The sequence below is a fragment of the Anolis sagrei genome, chromosome 3 (assembly GCF_037176765.1).
Source record: "Anolis sagrei isolate rAnoSag1 chromosome 3, rAnoSag1.mat, whole genome shotgun sequence".
NCBI classification, from domain to species: Eukaryota; Metazoa; Chordata; class Lepidosauria; order Squamata; family Dactyloidae; genus Anolis; species Anolis sagrei.
In genome coordinates this window covers 272687065-272705164 of record NC_090023.1, presented here as the reverse complement: position 1 = coordinate 272705164, position 18100 = coordinate 272687065, and the positions used below count along the sequence as shown (strand labels likewise).

General features: G+C 48.3%; 1 protein-coding gene across 1 annotated transcript in view; it reads right to left on the bottom strand.

The window, feature by feature from the left end:
- The window catches only part of LOC137096601 (IgGFc-binding protein-like), a 154383-nt gene that overhangs the window by 102573 nt on the left and 33710 nt on the right, over window positions 1-18100 (bottom strand). The window contains exons 13-17 of the mRNA XM_067466288.1: window positions 14360-14964; window positions 8810-9386; window positions 6048-6247; window positions 4132-4512; window positions 471-757 (exon numbers count right to left, since the gene is read on the bottom strand). Of these exons, the coding sequence (XP_067322389.1) occupies window positions 471-757; window positions 4132-4512; window positions 6048-6247; window positions 8810-9386; window positions 14360-14964 (2050 nt within the window). The remainder of the gene's footprint in view (window positions 1-470; window positions 758-4131; window positions 4513-6047; window positions 6248-8809; window positions 9387-14359; window positions 14965-18100) is intronic.

Genomic DNA, 18100 nt, shown 5'->3' with positions numbered 1-18100 from the left:
CAATATGCGAGAGGAAGCCACAGGGAGCAGGGGACAAGCTTGTTTACTGCTTCCTTGGAGACTAGGATGCGGAACAATGGCTTCAAACTACAAGAGAGGAGATTCCATCTGAACATGAGGAAGAACTTCCTGACTGTGAGAGCCGTTCAGCAGTGGAACTCTCTGCCCCAGAGTGTGGTGGAGGCTCCTTCTTTGGAGGTTTTTAAACAGAGGCTGGATGGCCATCTGTCAGGGGTGCTTGGAATGCAATATTCCTGCTTCTTGGCAGAATGGGGTTGGACTGGATGGCCCAGGAGGTCTCTCCCAACTCTAGGATTCTATGATTCTAAGAGCTGCACAAGGAGATCCTGGCATACCTCCTTGCACAATGCCTGAAAAGTCCTTATGCTGGCGTAACCCCTGGTTGAACCTTCAATGGGTTCTGAGCAGGAGAAAGGCATGGGAGATGGTCAAAAGAGTCCAGCACTTACGTCCAGTCATCATCCGGTACTCTCCAGCTGTTGCCAAAGACATTGGGGTCATCTTCCAGGCTTCCGTCTGGCTTTAGGAAGTCGTCCAGCTGGCTGCCCGAGAAGGTGCCGCAGAGTCCACAGAGCTGCCCCTTGTACCTCTCATCCACCTGGATGAGCAGCTCCTGGTCCCCATCAAACTTGGCCAAGAAGCCCAAGGGGCTCCTGAGGACAACATGGGGAGGGCTTTCCTCCACATGGAGGCCCAGCGGCAGGTCAGCTGGAAGCCCCACTTTGGCTCCATTCACCTGAAGAAGAAGGAGGAAGGAAGGAAGGAAGGAAGGAAGGAAGGAAGGAAGGAAGGAAGGAAGGAAGGAAGGAAGGAAGGAACCGGTCCATTAGTTGTAAGGAGAGCCAAAACCAAACGTTCCTCTTGGTAGTAAAAGTTTTTGGAGACCATAATCAACCCCTTTGGACCAGGAAACACTCTCCTTTGGAGGAGGTTTTTAGAGAGACATTGGGTAGAAGCATCCCCCTGAGGTTGAACTAGAAGGTCCCTGGCATGTCCTTTCGAACACTATGATTCTATTAAATCGGAGTGAGTTTAATTGTGGAATTCTCCATTCATAGAATCATAGAATCAAAGAGTTGGAAGAGACCTCCTGGGCCATCCAGTCCAACCCCATTCTGCCAAGAAGCAGGAATATTGCATTCAAATCACCCCTGCCAAATGGCCATCCAGCCTCTGCTTAAAAGCTTCCAAAGAAGGAGCCTCCACCACACTCTGGGGCAGAGAGTTCCACTGCTGAACAGCTCTCACAGTCAGGAAGTTCTTCCTCATGTTCAGATGGAATCTCCTCTCTTGTAGTTTGAAGCCATTCTTCCATTGCGTCCTAGTCTCCAGGGAAGCAGAAAACAAGCTTGCTCCCTCCTCCTCCCTGTGGCTTCCTCTCACATATTTATACATGGCTCTCATATCTCCTCTTAGCCTTCTCTTCTTCAGGATAAACATGCCCAGCTCCTTAAGCCACTCCTCATAGGGCTTGTTCTCCAGACCCTTGATCATTTGAGTCACCCTCCTCTGGACACATCCCAGCTTGTCAATATCTCTCTTGAATTGTCACAATGAAAGCTGTACTGAATCAAGGTATCTTGCCTATGGGTTGTTTCGATATTCGACCATTGAATCAATGGGTCTACTTTACTTGGGACAAACCAAATTCTGACCATTTTCTATCACTTTTGTTAAAAGATCAATTTTCCCTTTTGGTCTCGAGACCCCATCGTCACTGCCATACAATGCAGTTTCAGAAAAAAAGGTTTAACTGCATTTAAATGGATTGTGTGAGTCTACACCAGGCATCCTCAAACTCCAGAATTCCTGACAATTGAACAAGGTAATTAGGGCTTCTGGGAGTTGGAGGCCCAAACAGCTGGAGGGCCACGGTTTGGGGATGCCTGGTCTACACTATCAAACAATGCACATCAATGCAGTTGAACTCCATACTGAAACAGCATTATATGGCAGTGTTGATGGGGCCTGAGACACTGACTGAATGTTACGAGGAAAAACGATTGACATTCCAAGCCAGGGCACCAGAAAGTCTCAGGTCTGAACTGCCCATATTCCTTGCTGAATGGAATGAGTGTAAAGCATGCCACATGTGCTGTGTGTCACCTATCCAAATGCACACAAACACACCCACAAAGTGTTGCGCCAAGTCCTTGCAGGGCCATATGAGTGTGTATGAAGAAAAACCTCATTGTGTGTAATTATCATGAGCAGCTGGCAAAGTAGGTCAACCAGCAATCTTGGACCACACCCAAGGGGCTATATCCGTTTTAGTGTTCTTGAATACATTCTGGAGTACCAGCACTGGGAAGTTCCAGCAGGAGATGCTGAAGGAGAGATCCTGGAGAGCCTTTTCTCTGAGGAGACCTATGCGACAAGGCTTTGCTCTGGGGAGCAGTTTGGAGAAGCTCCTCTGAAGGAGGCTATGGTCAAATAGCTATTTACATCAAGGTTTGTTTTGATCTCGCATGTGCTGTAAGATGAAGAGGCCTTATTTTCTGTTTTTTACAAAGACTGTGTAGTACGTGTGAAAAAGATCTTGGAGTCCTCGTGGACAACAAGTTAAACATGAGCCAACAATGTGACGTGGCGGCAAAAAAAGCCAATGGGATTTTGGCCTGCATCCAGAGGAGCAGAGTGTCTAGATCTAGGGAAGTCATGCTTCCCATGCTCTATTCTGCTTTGGTTAGACCACACCTGGAATATTGTGTCCAATTCTGGGCACCACAATTCAAGAGAGAGATTGACAAGCTGGAATGTGTCCAGAGGAGGGCGACTAAAATGATCAAGGGTCTGGAGAACAAGCCCTATGAGGAGCGGCTTAGGGAACTGGGCATGTTTAGCCTGAAGAAGAGAAGGCTGAGAAGAGATATGATGTATCAATATGTGAGAGAAAGCCACAGGGAGGAGGGAGCAAGCTTCCTTTCTGGTTCCCTGGAGACTAGGACGCAATGGAGTAATGGCTTCAAACTACAAGAGAGGAGATTCCATCTGAACATGAGGAAGAACTTCCTGACTGTGAGAGCTGTTCAGCAGTGGAACTCTCTGCCCCAGGGGGAGTGTGGTGGAGGCTCCTTTTTTGGAGGCTTTTAAACAGAGGCTGGAAGGCCATCTGTCAGGGGTGCTTTGAATGCAATATTCCTGCTTCTTGGCAGAATGGGGTGGGATTGGATGGTCCAGGAGGTCTCTTCCAACTCTGTGAGAGCCGTTCAGCAGTGGAACTCTCTGCCCTGGAAGTGTGGTGGAGGCTCCTTCTTTGGAGGCTTTTAAATAGAGGCTGGATGGCCATCTGTCGGGGGTGCTTTGAATGCAATATTCCTGCTTCTTGGCAGAATGGGGTTGGACTGGATGGCCCACGAGGTCTCCTCCAACTCTAGGATTCTATGATTCTATGATTCTATATGTAAGATTGTTGCACTACTTGATTTTTTTGTATGCAACATTGCCAAGTTTATGTTTCAGGGCACCGGGATTGTGGCGCAGCTGGCTGAGTGTCAGCTGCATTAAGATCACTCTGACCAAAAGGTCATGAGTTCGAAGCCAGCCCGGGTTGAAGTGGGCTTCCAACAAATTGTGTAGCCTGTTGTCGACCTTTGCCACCCGAAAGACAGTTTCATCTGTCAAGTAGGAAAATTAGGTACCACCTTGTGTGGAGAGGCTAAATTAACTAATTTATGAGGCCATAAAAAGACTCTAGCAAAGCATTCCAGTGGGGAAGCATGCGGGGAATGCGGAAGTACTTCATCAGTGTCGCAGATGGATGATGAAAGCAACAGCTCCTTTGGCGGCCAGAAAAAGTGAAATAGCCTCTGTGTATGTCTGTTTACGTTGTATGTCAAATTGGCATTGAAAGTTTGCCATATATGTGTACGCTGTAATCCACCCTGAGTCCCCTGCGGGGTGAGAAGGGTGGAATATAAAAGCTGTCAATAAATAAATAAATCTCTGCTGAGTAAAGAGCAAAGATTTTTCAGATCTTTTTTACTCTGGGCTGCAAGTCTTTTGCATTTGGACGTTGGGCGTTGGGACGTTGGGCAAAACACGTCGCTGCATAACACAAAGGACCCAAGACAAACGCTCCATGATATGCATGGGTTGTGTCATACTCACATAGACCTCCTTGTTCTTCCGGAGGACAACGTGCAGGTTCTGGAAGGAGATGGCCACGGAGTTGAGAGCTGTCCAAGTGCTGCTGCTCTGGTTTTCGTTGCGGATCGTGATGGAGAACGGCTCAGAGGCGTTGGAGCAGAGCTTGACGGCCGTGTAGTTGCAGCCCCCCCAGAAGTGGTAGAGCTTCCCATCAAAGGTGATGTAGTGGGGGTACCCATAGATGTGGCAGGTGGCCTTCTCTGGCACATGGCACCCCAGCGCCCCATCCTGCACTTTGCAGAGCTGGCCCTCCAGACAGGACTCGGGGCTGCAGACGAGGCTGCCATTCTCCCCACAGATGCAGTGGCCGGCACAGTCCGGTTGCCAGAAAGCCTCTCCTTTCTGTGGAACGAGAGAGAAGAAGAGAGTCAGAGAGTCACAGAAGAGAGTTGTAGAGCTGGAAGACAGCTGTGATGAGTGGTTAGATTGAAATTGTAGGGTTGGGGTCTGGCTGAGGGCCTGTTAAGGCCTCGCAAGACTGAAGAGTCCATCCTAAACTTATAACCTGGGAAAATGCCATTGTAGAAGAGGTCAAGATTTGATGGATTGGCAGAAGCTGGGGCTAACAGTGGGAACTCACACTGCTCCCCAGATTCAAATTGCCAACCTTTTCATCAGCAATTCATCAATTCTGGGCACCACGATTCAAGAGAGACATCGACAAGCTGGAATGTGTCCAGAGGAGGGTGACTAAAATGATCAAGGGTCTGGAGAACAAGCCCTATGAGGAGCGGCTTATGGAGCTGGGCATGTTTAGCCTGAAGAAGAGAAGGCTGAGAGGAGATATGATGATAGCCATGTATAAATATGTGAGAGGAAGCCACAGGGAGGAGGGAGGAGATCAAGGGTCTGGAGAACAAGCCCTATGAGGAGCGGCTTATGGAGCTGGGCATGTTTAGCCTGAAGAAGAGAAGGCTGAGAGGAGACATGATAGCCATGCATAAATATTAGGCTTGGGTAACCACGGAAAAATTTGGTTCTAAACTCGTTTTGTTTTTAGGGGGCCCTTGCGTTTCTTTTTTTTAATAATTCCGAAATTTTCCTTTTAAATTTTTTGAAATATACGAAATTTCGTATAATTATGAATCGATTCGTTAATGGCGGACGCAATTGCGCAATATGCTAAAAACCATCTCCAAATGGGACAGGGGGAACTTCTGAAGCTTCCCTCTCCCTCTGTTGTTGACTGTTGGTGTGATAAAACAAACAACAACTATAAAACTTGCACCAGACATGCGAAAATAATTACGAAATAATTACAAAATAATTACAAAATAATTACAAAATAATTACGAAATAAATTGAAAAAAATGTTTCGAATCTAATTTACTCCTCACACTATTCCTGCATGGCTCAATATTGGATCGTAAGCTAATTTAAATACGAATTAATTACGAAATTAACGAACGAAACCGCCCAAGCCTAATAAATAGGTGAGAGGAAGCCACAGGGAGGAGGAGGGAGCAAGCTTGTTTTCTGCTTCCTTGGAGACTAGGACGCAAGGGAACAATGGCTTCAAACTACAAGAGAGGAGATTCCATCTGAACATGAGGAAGAACTTCCTGACTGTGAGAGCCGTTCAGCAGTGGAACTCTCTGCCCCGGAGGGAGTGTGGTGGAGGCTCCTTCTTTGGAAGCTTTTAAGCAGAGGCTGGATGGCCATCTGTCAGGGGTGATTTGAATGCAATATTCCTGCTTCTTGGCAGAATGGGGTTGGACTGGATGATGGCCCATGAGGTCTCTTCCAACTCTTTGATTCTAGGATTCTAAGACTCTTGGATCTCTTTTACTTGAACTACGAAAAAACCATTCATTCAGACTACGTGGGCTGGTGTTAAGATGGCCCAGACACCCAGGATGCCTGTATGGGAGACCCACCTCAAAATATCTTCCTTCCACAAAGCAGCCGCAGTCTGAGCTTGCCACGCAATTTCCCCCACTGAGAAGGAAGCCTTCCTCGCACTCGCATCCCTCCACGCAGGGCCGGTTGCAGTTCCTCGGATATTCTGGGTCAGAGCAGGTGGCTGGACAGGAGCTGGTGCATAGGTTGTAGCGACTGTTGGGGGGACATGGGAGGGCTGCAGAGCAAAGCAAGAAACTGGTGGTCAGTGCCCTCAAACACCCACTTGTGCTTCCTCAGCCAAAGGAAGACCTCTCCCAAATTTGGGTTTCTCACAGGGAAAAGTCCCACATTCTCAGCAAAAGACCTTCTTTACTAGGAATGATTTTGAAGAAAAGTGATGATTTGGAGCCATTCATGTTCGCTATCCCTCTATGGGTATAATTTATGGGCATTATTATTCCATTTAAGGTGGAATCAGGTGTCAAACAGGGATGTGTTATTGCCCCAACCTTATTTTCCATCTTCATTGCTATGATACTTCATCTTGTTGATGGGAAGCTTCCCACCAGAGTGGAAATTAATTATCTATCGGACCTCAGCAGACTGAAAGCCAAAACCAAGGTCACAACATCTGTTATAGAACTCCAATATGCTGATGACAACGTTGTCTGTGCGCATTCAGAAGAAGACCTACAAGCCACTCTAAACATCTTTTCAGAAGCATACGAGAAGCTCGGCCTCTCATTGAACATTGAGAAAACCAAAGGGCTTTTCCAGTAGTCACCAGCCAACCCCTCTCCAATGCCAGAAATACGGCTTAATAGTGGAACATTAGAAAATGTTGACCATTTCTGCTCCCTTGGCAGCCACCTCTCCACAAAAATCAACATTGATACTGAAATAAATACAACACCAACTAAGCTCTGCGAGTGCTGCATTTTTCCAAATGAAGCAGGGAGTGTTTGAGGACCGGGACATCCGTAGGGAGACCAAGGGCTTGTTTATAAAGCCATTGTCCTCCCAACCCTGCTATATTATTATTATTATTATTATTATTATTATTATTATTATTATTATCTTTATTTGTACCCCGCTAGCATCTCCTGAAGGACTCGATGCGGCTTACACAGGCCGAAGCCTCAGAACACAATACAGTAAAACATAACACAACAATAGTAAACAAGCAAATCAAATAGTTAAGCAAATTACAACAACAATAACAATACATCATGACACTTTAAAACTGGGCCGGCCAACGCCATGGGGTACAGGGTTAAAAGTGCTGGGGTGGCAGGAGGAACATAGGAGTAAAATAGTGCGGTGTGCAGTAATGTTAATTGTACTAAAGTGCTTCTAGGACTTGGGTGGGGGATTCCTAATCTGAGAAGGCACATCGGAACAGCCAAGTTTTTAGGTCCTTTCTGAAAGCTGCTAAAGTAGGGGCCTGGCGAAGATCTTTTGGAAGGGCATTCCAAAGTCGGGGGGCCGCCACAGAGAAGGCCCTGTCCCGTGTCCCCACCAAGCGCGCTTGCGACGTGGGTGGGATCACGAGCAGGGCCTCCCCAGATGACCGGAGCGAGCGTGTGGGTTCGTAGATGGAGATGCGGTCACGCAGGTAGGGTGGTCCCAAACTGTTCAGGGCTTTGTAGGTGAGCACCTGCACCTTGAATTGGGCTCGGAAAATAAATGGCAGCCAGTGGAGCTCCTTAAACAGAGGGGTAGACCTCTCTTGATAATGAGCCCCGGTTAACATCCTGGCTGCTGCCCGCTGGACCAATTGAAGTTTCCGAGCCGTCTTCAAGGGCAGCCCCACGTAGAGCGCATTGCAGTAATCCATTCTAGAGGTGACCAAGGCATGGACCACCCCGGCCAGATCAGCCTTCGCGAAACGTGGACTGTCTACAGATGTCACATGCAACTCCTGGAATGATTCCACCAGCGTTTCTGTAAATCTCTTGGGAAGACAAGCGGACAAATGTCAGCGTGCTGAAAGAAGCAAAGACCACCAGCATTGAAGCAATGGTCCTCCGCCATCAACTCCTCTGGACCGGCCACATTGTCCAGATGCCCGACCACCGTCTCCTAAAGCAGTTGCTCAACTCTGAACTCAAGAACAGAAAACGGAATGTTGGTGGACAGGAAAAGAGATTTAAAGATGGGCTCAAAGCCAACCTTAAAAACTCTGGCATAGACACTGAGAACTGGGAAGCCCTGGCCCTTGAGCGCTCCAGCTGGAGGTCAGCTGTGACCAGCAGTGCTGCAGAATTTCAAGAGGAATGAATGGAGGGTGAAAGAGAGAAACTTGCCAAAAGGAAGGGGGAGACCGCCTTCCACCTGGAAACCAACGCCCTCACTGCAGGAGAAGCTGCAGGTCAAGAATAGGGCTCCACAGTCACCTACGTATCCAGGACACTGATCTTGGAAGACAATCCTACTCGGACAACAAGGGATTGCCTAAGTAAGTAATAAGTATTATTGTTCTCATCCATTGGCTCTATGGAGCACCACCACAAAACCTTTTTGCAGGTGGATAGCACATTGTGTCATCTACCACGGTGCTAGGTGGATCTGTAAGCAGATGAGATGATAGCACAAGAATGGGGCTGAAAGGTGGACCTCACCTGCCTACTCCAATTCCAAAACCGACAGGATGCTTTGGAGCCATCCCTGTCCCCAACGTCTCTATGGCCATCATGATATCCAGCCATTGGCTCGATGGGGCATCATCCCCACAAGACCCTTCTCCTTCTCCTCCTGACCCTTGAAGGGCTGTGACTTTGTGTGGCTGGCTACTCACGGCAGAAGGTGGCATTCCTCCAAGTGGAGATGATCACTCCGGCTTGCTGGCACGCATCCGCGTAGACCTGCAAGACACCACAGAGGTGCAGCTGGCCGCCTCCCAAGGCACACAGGTCGAAGACACAGCTCTCAAAGAATGTCCCAGGGCTGACCACAGACAGGCAGGCTGCCCAAGGACCCTGGACACTGGTCAGCAGACCGCAGAAGGCCTCTGAGGCATAAAGGGCTTCCGATTCTGGAGGACAAGGTGGGTGATCCTCCGTGGGAGCGCCACAAGAGGACTCGTCATACTCCGCATTGGGCACTTGCCAGCTGTTTCCCAATTCGGTGGAACTGGACGCTTGCTGTCCGTTGGGCATCATTTGATCATCCTGCCGGCGGCCGTTGAAATTGCCACACATGCCACAGGTCTGCTTGGAGTAGTCGGTGGGCAACTTGATTTGCACTGTATGGTCAGTGTCATAGGAAACCGAGAGGCCAGAAACCGTCTCCAGCCTCACGTAGCGTCCACTTCTCTCCACGTGGAAGGAACCGTCCGGCCAATACACTGGGAGGGTCATTCGGACTTTGTTCACCTGAAAAAGAGTCAAAGAAGCATTCAGGAAGAGGGAGTGTCCTAATAATAAATAATAAACTTATTATTTGGTTCTTGTGGGTTTTTTCGGGCTATATGGCCATGTTCTAGAAGCATTTCTCCTGACGTTTCGCCTGCTTCTATGGCAAGCTTCCTCAGAGGTGACCTCACCTCTGAGGAAGCTTGCCATAGATGCAGGCGAAACGTCAGGAGAAATGCTTCTAGAACATGGCCATATAGCCCGAAAAAAACCCACAAGAACTGAGTGATTCCAGCCATGAAAGCCTTCGACAATACATCAAACTTATTATTAATAATAATAGTAATAATAGTAATAATAAGCAGATGAAACAATGGATCCCATCTTCAGCTGCTGCGAGAAGATCGTGGACAGACTCCAAGCAGAGGCACAACACCATTGCTCAGATGATTCATTGGAACTTGTGCCACAAACACCATCTCCCTGCGACAAAGAACTGGTGGGATCACAAGCCGGAAAAAGTTACAGAGAATGAACACGCCAAACTCCTCTGGGACTTCCGGATTCAGACAGACAGAGTTTTGGAGCACAAAACTTCTGACTTCCAAATCATGTTAAAAAACAAAGTATGGATTGTTGATGTTGCAATCCCAGGTGACAGCAGGATTGAAGAGAAACAACTGGAAAAGCTGACATAATACAAGGATTTAAAGATTGAACTGCAAAGACTCTGGCACAAGCCAGTCAAGGGGGTCCCAGTGGTGATGGGCACACTGAGTGCAGTGCCTAAAGACCTTGGCCTGCACTTAAAGACAATCGGCACTGACAAAATCACCACCTGTCAGCTGCAGAAGGCCACCTTACTGGGATGTGCACGCATCATTCGCCGATACATCACACAGTCCTAGACACTTGGGAAGTGTCCGACGTGTGATCCAATTCAAAAGCCAGCAGAGTGTCTGCTGTGGACTCATCTTGCTGTGTTTCAAATAAATAAATAAATAAATAAATAATGGGTCCCACCCACTTCTCAGTTGCAACTGGAGAGAACGAGAGACAGGGCCTTCTCCATGGTGGCCCCCAACTGAGGAACTCCCTCCCCCATGACATTAGATCCGAAATGCAAAGATACAGAATGGGGGACGATGCCTGGCTCAAGAGCAGTACGTGTGAAAAAGATCTTGGAGTCCTCGTGGACAACAAGTTAAACATGAGCCAGGAATGTGATGTGGCGGCAAAAAAAGCCAATGGGATTTTGGCCTGCATCAAGAGGAGCATAGTGTCTAGATCCAGGGAAGTCGTGCTCCCCATCCTCTATTCCGCTTTGGTTAGACCACACTTGGAATATTGTGTCCAATTCTGGGCACCACAATTCAAGAGAGAGATTGACAAGCTGGAATGTGTCCAGAGGAGGGCGACTCAAATGATCAAGGGTCTGGAGAACAAGCCCTATGAGGAGCGGCTTAAGGAGCTGGGCATGTTTAGCCTGAAGAAGAGAAGGCTGAGAGGAGATATGATAGCCATGTATAAATATGTGAGAGGAAGCCACAGGGAGGAGGAGGGAGCAAGCTTGTTTTCTGCTTCCTTGGAGACTAGGACGCAATGGAACAATGGCTTCAAACTACAAGAGAGGAGATTCCACCTGAACGTGAGGAAGAACTTCCTGACTGTGAGAGTCGTTCAGCAGTGGAACTCCCTGCCCCGGAGTGTGGTGGAGGCTCCTTCTTTAGAAGCTTTTAAACAGAGGCTGGATGGCCATCTGTCAGGGGTGCTTTGAATGCAATATTCCTGCTTCTTGGCTTGGGTTGGACTGGATGATGGCCCAGGAGGTCTCTTCCAACTCTTTGATTGTAGGATTCTATGAATGAAGCAGAGAGTGTTTGAGGACCGGGACATCCATCGGGAGACCAAAGTGCTTGTTTATAAAGCTACTAGCTGTGCCCTACCACGCGTTGCTGTGGCCTATAGTAAAACTTATCAAAGTTGAGGTAGATATCTGGACTATTATGAAAGAGAGGTACCTACCTATTCCTTCCCCCTTTTCCTCCCCCTTTCTCTCCTTTCTTCCTTCTCTCCCTCTTTCTTTCTTTCCTTCTTTCACTACTTGGTTTCATCCTTCTCTCTTTCCTTCATTCCCTCCCCCTTTCTTCCTTTGCCTTTCTTCCCTCCCTGTTTGCTTCCTTCTTTCACTTTTTATTTCCTTTTATTTCACCACCATCATAACAATAACAATAATGCAATGCATTGCCTCCGGGACCTGACACCTCTCCCATTCCCCCTAAAAGGGTCTCATAGGAATAATAGCATCATAATAATCATAGAAATAAAAACCTTTACCCGCCACGCGTTGCTGTGGCCAACCTTCCCTCTTTCTCTCCTTCTTTGCCTCCTTCCTTCCTTCCCTCCCATCTTTCCTTCTCCTCTTCCTTCTCTATCTCTTTCCTTCCTTCCCCCTTTTTCTTTCTCTTCTGGTCTCTTTTCTTCCTTCTCTCTTTCCTACTTTCCTTCCCTCCCTCTTTCTCTACATCTTCCCCCTTCCTTCACTACCTCTTTCCTTCCTTCATTCCCTTTTTTCTTTCCTTCTCTCCTTCCTTCCTTCCCCCTTTTTCTTTCTCTTCTGGTCTCTTTTCTTCCTTCTCTCTTTCCTTCTTTCATTCCCTCCCTCTTTCTCTACATCTTCCTCCTTCCTTCACTCCCTCTTTCCTTCCTTCATTCCCTTTTTTCTTTCCTTCTCTCCTTCCTTCCTTCTCCCTTTTTCTTTCTCTTCTAGTCTCTTTTCTTCCTTCTCTCTTTCCTACTTTCCTTCCCTCCCTCTTTCTCTACATCTTCCCCCTTCCTTCACTCCCTCTTTCCTTCCTTCATTCCCTTTTTTCTTTCCTTCTCTCCTTCCTTCCTTCCCCCTTTTTCTTTCTCTTCTGGTCTCTTTTCTTCCTTCTCTCTTTCCTTCTTTCCTTCCCTCCCTCTTTCTCTACATCTTCGCCCTTCCTTTACTCCCTCTTTCCTTCCTTCATTCCCTTTTTCCTTTCCTTCTCTCCTTCCTTCCTTCTCCCTTTTTCTTTCTCTTCTGGTCTCTTTTCTTCCTTCTCTCTTTCCTTCTTTCCTTCCCTCCCTCTTTCTCTACATCTTCGCCCTTCCTTTACTCCCTCTTTCCTTCCTTCATTCCCTTTTTCCTTTCCTTCTCTCCTTCCTTCCTTACCCCTTTTTCTTTCCCTCCCTCTGTCTCTCATTTCTTCCTTCTCTACCTCTTTCCTTCCTTCCCCCTTTTTCTTTCTCTTCTGCTGTCTCTCTTTTCTTTCCTTCCATCTTTCCTTTTCTTTCCTTTTCTTCTTCCTTCTTTCTCTAACTTTCCTTCCCCCTTTTTCTTTACCTCCCTTTCTCTTTCTTCCTTCTTTCCTTCCTTCCTGTCTTTCCTGGATTTTGACAGGGCGGGAAGGGGCGGGGTGGGGTTTGGAGGTGGCGTGAAGTAAAAGGAGGTAAGATTGGGGCAGGGGAGTGATGGAGCGTGGGGTTGCGTGTGTGTGTGCGGCGGTGGGGGGAGTGATGGAGCATGGGGTTGCGTGTGTGTGTGCGGCGGTGGGGGGAGTGATGGAGCGTGGGGTTGTGTGTGTGCGTGTGGCAGGGTGTGTGTGTGTGCGGGAAGCGGCGCGGCGGGGCTTGGAGTGGGCATGGCTTCCGCAGAGGGAAAGTTGGCTGGAAGTCTGTGTGTGCGCGCCAGGGAACTTGCGGCTGGGCACCAATGCGCATGTTCAGTTGTTTTGCCGTTTTGTGAGTGTGTTGTTGTGTTGTTTTTCATTTTGAGTAGATATGTTTGGACCTTGTGGGTTGTGTTATGGGCATGGGAATTTTGGTTAAGTTTCGTTGGGGGGTTTGTGAGTTTTGCTGTCCGGTTGAACCAACCTAACAGATTTATATATATAGATTGTCCTCCCAACCCTGCTCTATGCCTGCGAAATGTGGACTGTCTACAGACGTCATACGCAACTCTTGGAACGATTCCATCAGCGCTGTCTCCGGAAAATCCTGCAAATCTCTTGGGAAGACAAGCAGACAAACGTCAGTGTGCTGGAAGAAGCAAAGACCACCAACATTGAAGCGATGGTCCTCCGCCATCAACTCCCCTGGACCGGCCACGTTGTCCAGATGCTCGAGCACCGTCTCCCAAAGCGGTTCCTCTATTCCGAACTCAAGAGCGGAAAATGGAATATTGATGGACAGGAAAAGGGATTTAAAGATGGGCTAAATGCCAGCCTTAAGAACTCTGGCATAGACACTGAGAACTGGGAAGCCCTGGTCCTTGAGCACTCCAGCTGGAGGTCAGCTGTGACCAGCAGTGCTGTAGAATTTGAAGAGGCACAAATGGAGGGCAAAAGAGAGAAATGTGCCAAGAGGAAGGCATGTCAAGCCAACCCCACCTGGACTGCCTTCCACCTGGAAACCAATGCCCTCACTGCAGGAGAAGATGCAGGTCAAGAATAGGGCTCCACGGCCACCTACGGACCCACCCCCAGGACACCGAATCTGGGGGACTATCATCCTTGGACTATGAGGGATCGCCTAAATAAGTCTACTCTGTACTCAAGAATAGAAAATGGAATGCTGGTGGACAGAAAAAGAGATTTAAAGATGAGTTCAAAGCCAACCTTAAAATCTCTGGCATAGACACTGAGAACTGGGAAGCCCTGGCCTTTGAGTGCTCCAGCTGGAGGTCAGCTGTGACCAGCAGTGCTGTAGAATTTGAAGAGGAACAAAGACAGAAACGTGCCAAGAAGAATGTGCGTCAAGCTAACCTCGACCAAGACTGCCTTCCCCCTGGAAACCGATGCCCTCACTGCGGGAGAAGATGCAGGTGAAGAACAGGGCTCCACAGCCACCTACGGTCCCACCCCCAGGATACCACTCTTGGAGGACCATCATCCTCTGACTATGAGGGATTGCCTAAGTAAGTAAGTTCAGAATAAAAAATGAGCCAAAGACAAAGGTATTTAATCACTTACCAGCACGTGGCTGCGTTCCTTTTTGACTATTTCAACGCGCTCCCCGTAAACGTCCACCATGACCCTCTGGACGAAGGTGACGGAGGGGTTCCCCCAGCGGAACTCATTCTTGGCCTCAACGTTGAAGAACGGCAGCCCTGCGGAGTTGGCGCAGACCTTGGCCAAAGTGTAGGTGCAGTTGCCCATGAAGTGGTGCATGGCCTTGTCGAGGGTGAAGTAATGGGGGTCCCCGTAGACATAGCAGAACCCAAAGGTGTGGGGGTAGCAGCCAGGGACCCCGTTCTGGACCCCACAGAAATGGTCTGCTGGGCAGTGGGTACTGTGGCACTCCAGGCGCCCCCCTCGCTGGGGGCACACGCACTTGGAGGAGCAGGTGTCGTCCGTCCAGAACTCGGAGCCCACTGGGTATTGCTTGCCTTGTTCCCAGCATCCGCACTGTTGGCTGGGAACGCATGCGCCATTGCCGTGGAGGAGGAAGCCGCTGTCGCAGGCGCAAGACTCCGTGCATGGGAGGCTGCAGGTGGCAGGAGACATGGGGTCCACGCAGGTCCCCGGGCAGGCGCTGGCACAGGACTCGTAGTGGCTGTTGGGAGGGCAGGAGACGGCTGCAGAAAGCAAGCAGATCCCAGGTAAGATGTGGACGCCATCTATCCATTCTCTCATTGGTCTTTCACACATTGCTACCTCTGGCATTATGTTCAAAATGGCAACCTATGCTCTCCCCCCCCCCCCCCACTTGACTAACTAGGTGAAGATTGGGTTGCTGTAGGTATTTCAGGCTATACGGCCAGGTTCTAGAAGCATTCTCTCCTGACGTTTCACCTGCATCTATGGCAAGCATCCTCAGAGGTTGTGAGGTCTGTTGGAAACTGACCTCTGAGGATGCTTGCCATAGATGCAGGCGAAACGTCAGGAGACTTAACAAACTGTTCCTTTCTTCTCTTCTTTAAGGGAAACCCTTTGACCCTTCCTTGGGCAATCTCTTTATTTTGCTGGCCTGGGCCCCTACTCCCGGTTCCAAAATGCATAATGGATGACCCGAGTAGACCTTACCAGGCAAAGTCTCTGTAGATTTCCAAGTTGAAGGAAGTCCTTTACTATCCAGCAAAGCTGGCTGTATTCCCTTTTTTCCAGCGAAGGCCGGCTGTAGCCATATTTCCCCAGTGAAGATTGCTGTGAGAACTAAAGCCTTTTCCAGGTGGGGAAGAGAAACCCCATACGTCCTGTCTGAAAGGCTTCCAACTGTAAACTGCCTAAAGTCTTCCTTTTACCTCCAAAACCTGGGGAAAGGGGCAGATCTAAAGTCTGCAACGATGATTGACAGGTTGCACCCTGTAGGAAGCTACCAAATTGCAAAATGCATAGCCTACAGCAGTGTTTCTCAACCTGGGGGTCGGGACCCCTGGGGTGGTCATGATGGATTATCAGGGGGGTTGCCAAAAACTATCAGAAAACACAGTATTTTCTGTTGGCCATGGGGTCCTGTGTGGGAAGTTTGGCCCAATTCTATCATTGGCGGGGTTCAGAATGCTCCTTGATTGTAGGTGAACAATAAATCCCAGCAACTACAACTCCCAAATGTTAAAGTCTATTTGCCCCAAACTCCACCAGTATTCCCATTTGGGCATATTGAGTATCTGTGCCAAGTTTGGTCCAGATCCGTCATTGTTTGATACCACAGTGCTCTTTGGATGCAGGTGAATTACAACTCCTAAACTCAAGATCAATGATCGCCAAACCATTCCAGTATTTTCTGTTGGTCATGGGAGTTCTGTGTGCCAGTTTTGGTTCAATTCCATCGTTGGTGGAGTTCAAAATGCTCTTTGATTGTAGGTGAACTATAAATCCCAGCAACTACAACTCCCAAATGACAAAAATCAATCTCCCCCACAACCCCACCAATATTCCTGTTCAACATCTTTATTAATTACTTAGATGAAGGGTTAGAGTTTCATCAAGTTTGCAGATGACACCAAATTGGGAGGGAGAGCCAAGACTCCAGAGGACAAGAGCAGGATTCAAAATGATCTTGACAGATTAGAGAGATGGGCCAAAACTAACAAAACGAAGTTCAACAGGGACAAATGCAAGATACTCCACTTTGGCAGGAAAAACGAAATGCAAAGATACAGAATGGGGGACGATGCCTGGCTCGAGAGCAGTACGTGTGAAAAAGATCTTGGAGTCCTCGTGGACAACAAGTTAAACATGAGCCAGGAATGTGATGTGGCGGCAAAAAAAGCCAATGGGATTTTGGCCTGCATCAATAGGAGCCTAGTGTCTAGATCTAGGGAAGTCATGCTCCCCATGATCTATTCTGCTTTGGTTAGACCACACCTGGAATATTGTGTCCAATTCTGGGCACCACAATTCAAGAGAGTTATTGACAAGCTGGAATGTGTCCAGAGGAGGGCGACTAAAATGATAAAAGGTCTGGAGAACAAGCCCTATGAGGAGCAGCTTAAGGAGCTGGGCATGTTTAGCCTGAAGAAGAGAAGGCTGAGAGGGGATATGATAGCCATGTATAAATATGTGAGAGGAAGCCACAGGGAGGAGGGAGCAAGCTTGTTTTCTGCTTCCTTGGAGACTAGGACGCAATGGAGCAATGGCTTCAAACTACAAGAGAAGAGATTCCATCTGAACATTAGGAAGAACTTCCTGACTGTGAGAGCCGTTCAGCAGTGGAACTCTCTGCCCCGGAGTGTGGTGGAGGCTCCTTCTTTGGAAGCTTTTAAACAGAGGCTGGATGGCCATCTGTCAGGGGTGATTTGAATGCAATATTCCTGCTTCTTGGCTGAATGGGGTTGGACTGGATGGCCCATGAGGTCTCTTCCAACTCTTTGATTCTATGATTCTATGATTCTATGATTCAAATTTGGGCGTATCGGGTATTTGTGCCAAGTTTAGTCTAATGAATGAAAACACATCCTACACATCAGATATTTACATTACAATTCATAACAACAGCAAAATGACAGTTCTGAAGTGGCAACGTAAGCAATGTTATGGTTGGGGCCCACCACAACATGAGGAACTGTATTAAGGGGTCATGGCATTAGAAAGGTTGAGAAACACTGAATTAGAGGAATTCATGCAAACAAGCAAAGAAAGAAAAATGGGATTCAAACCCCTGGCGCAGTTGTGCCAGCACACTTTGACTTCAGTGGTTCACTCCCCACATGCAACTCTGTTACTTAGTTCATTAGTGCTTGGCTTCATTGTGTGTTTCTCTGACTGCAGAGGAGTTTCCCTGATACGGTATCCTTCTGGGACACCTCGCGGGGATGGGTCTCGGAGGTACTGTTTGGCAGTGGCTCCGGTCATTCCTAGAGGGCCGGTCTCAGAAGGTGTTACTGGGAGACACCTGTTCAACCCCACAACCTTTGTCTTGTGGGGTTCCTCAGGGCTCAATATTGTCTCCCATGTTGTTCAACATCTACATGAAGCCACTGGGAGAGATCATCCGGAGTTTCGGGGTGCAGTATCATCTGTACGCGGATGATGTCCAACTCTGTCACTCCTTCCCACCTGCTAGTAAGGAGGCTGTTCAGGTCCTGAACCGGTGCTTGGCCGCTGTGACAGTCTGGATGAGGGCGAACAAATTGAAACTGAATCCAGACAAGACAGAGGTACTCCTGGTCAGTCGAAAGACCGAACAGGGTATAGGGTTACAGCCTGTGTTGGATGGGGTCACACTCCCCCTGAAGATGCAGGTTCGCAGTTTGGGAGTGACCCTGGACG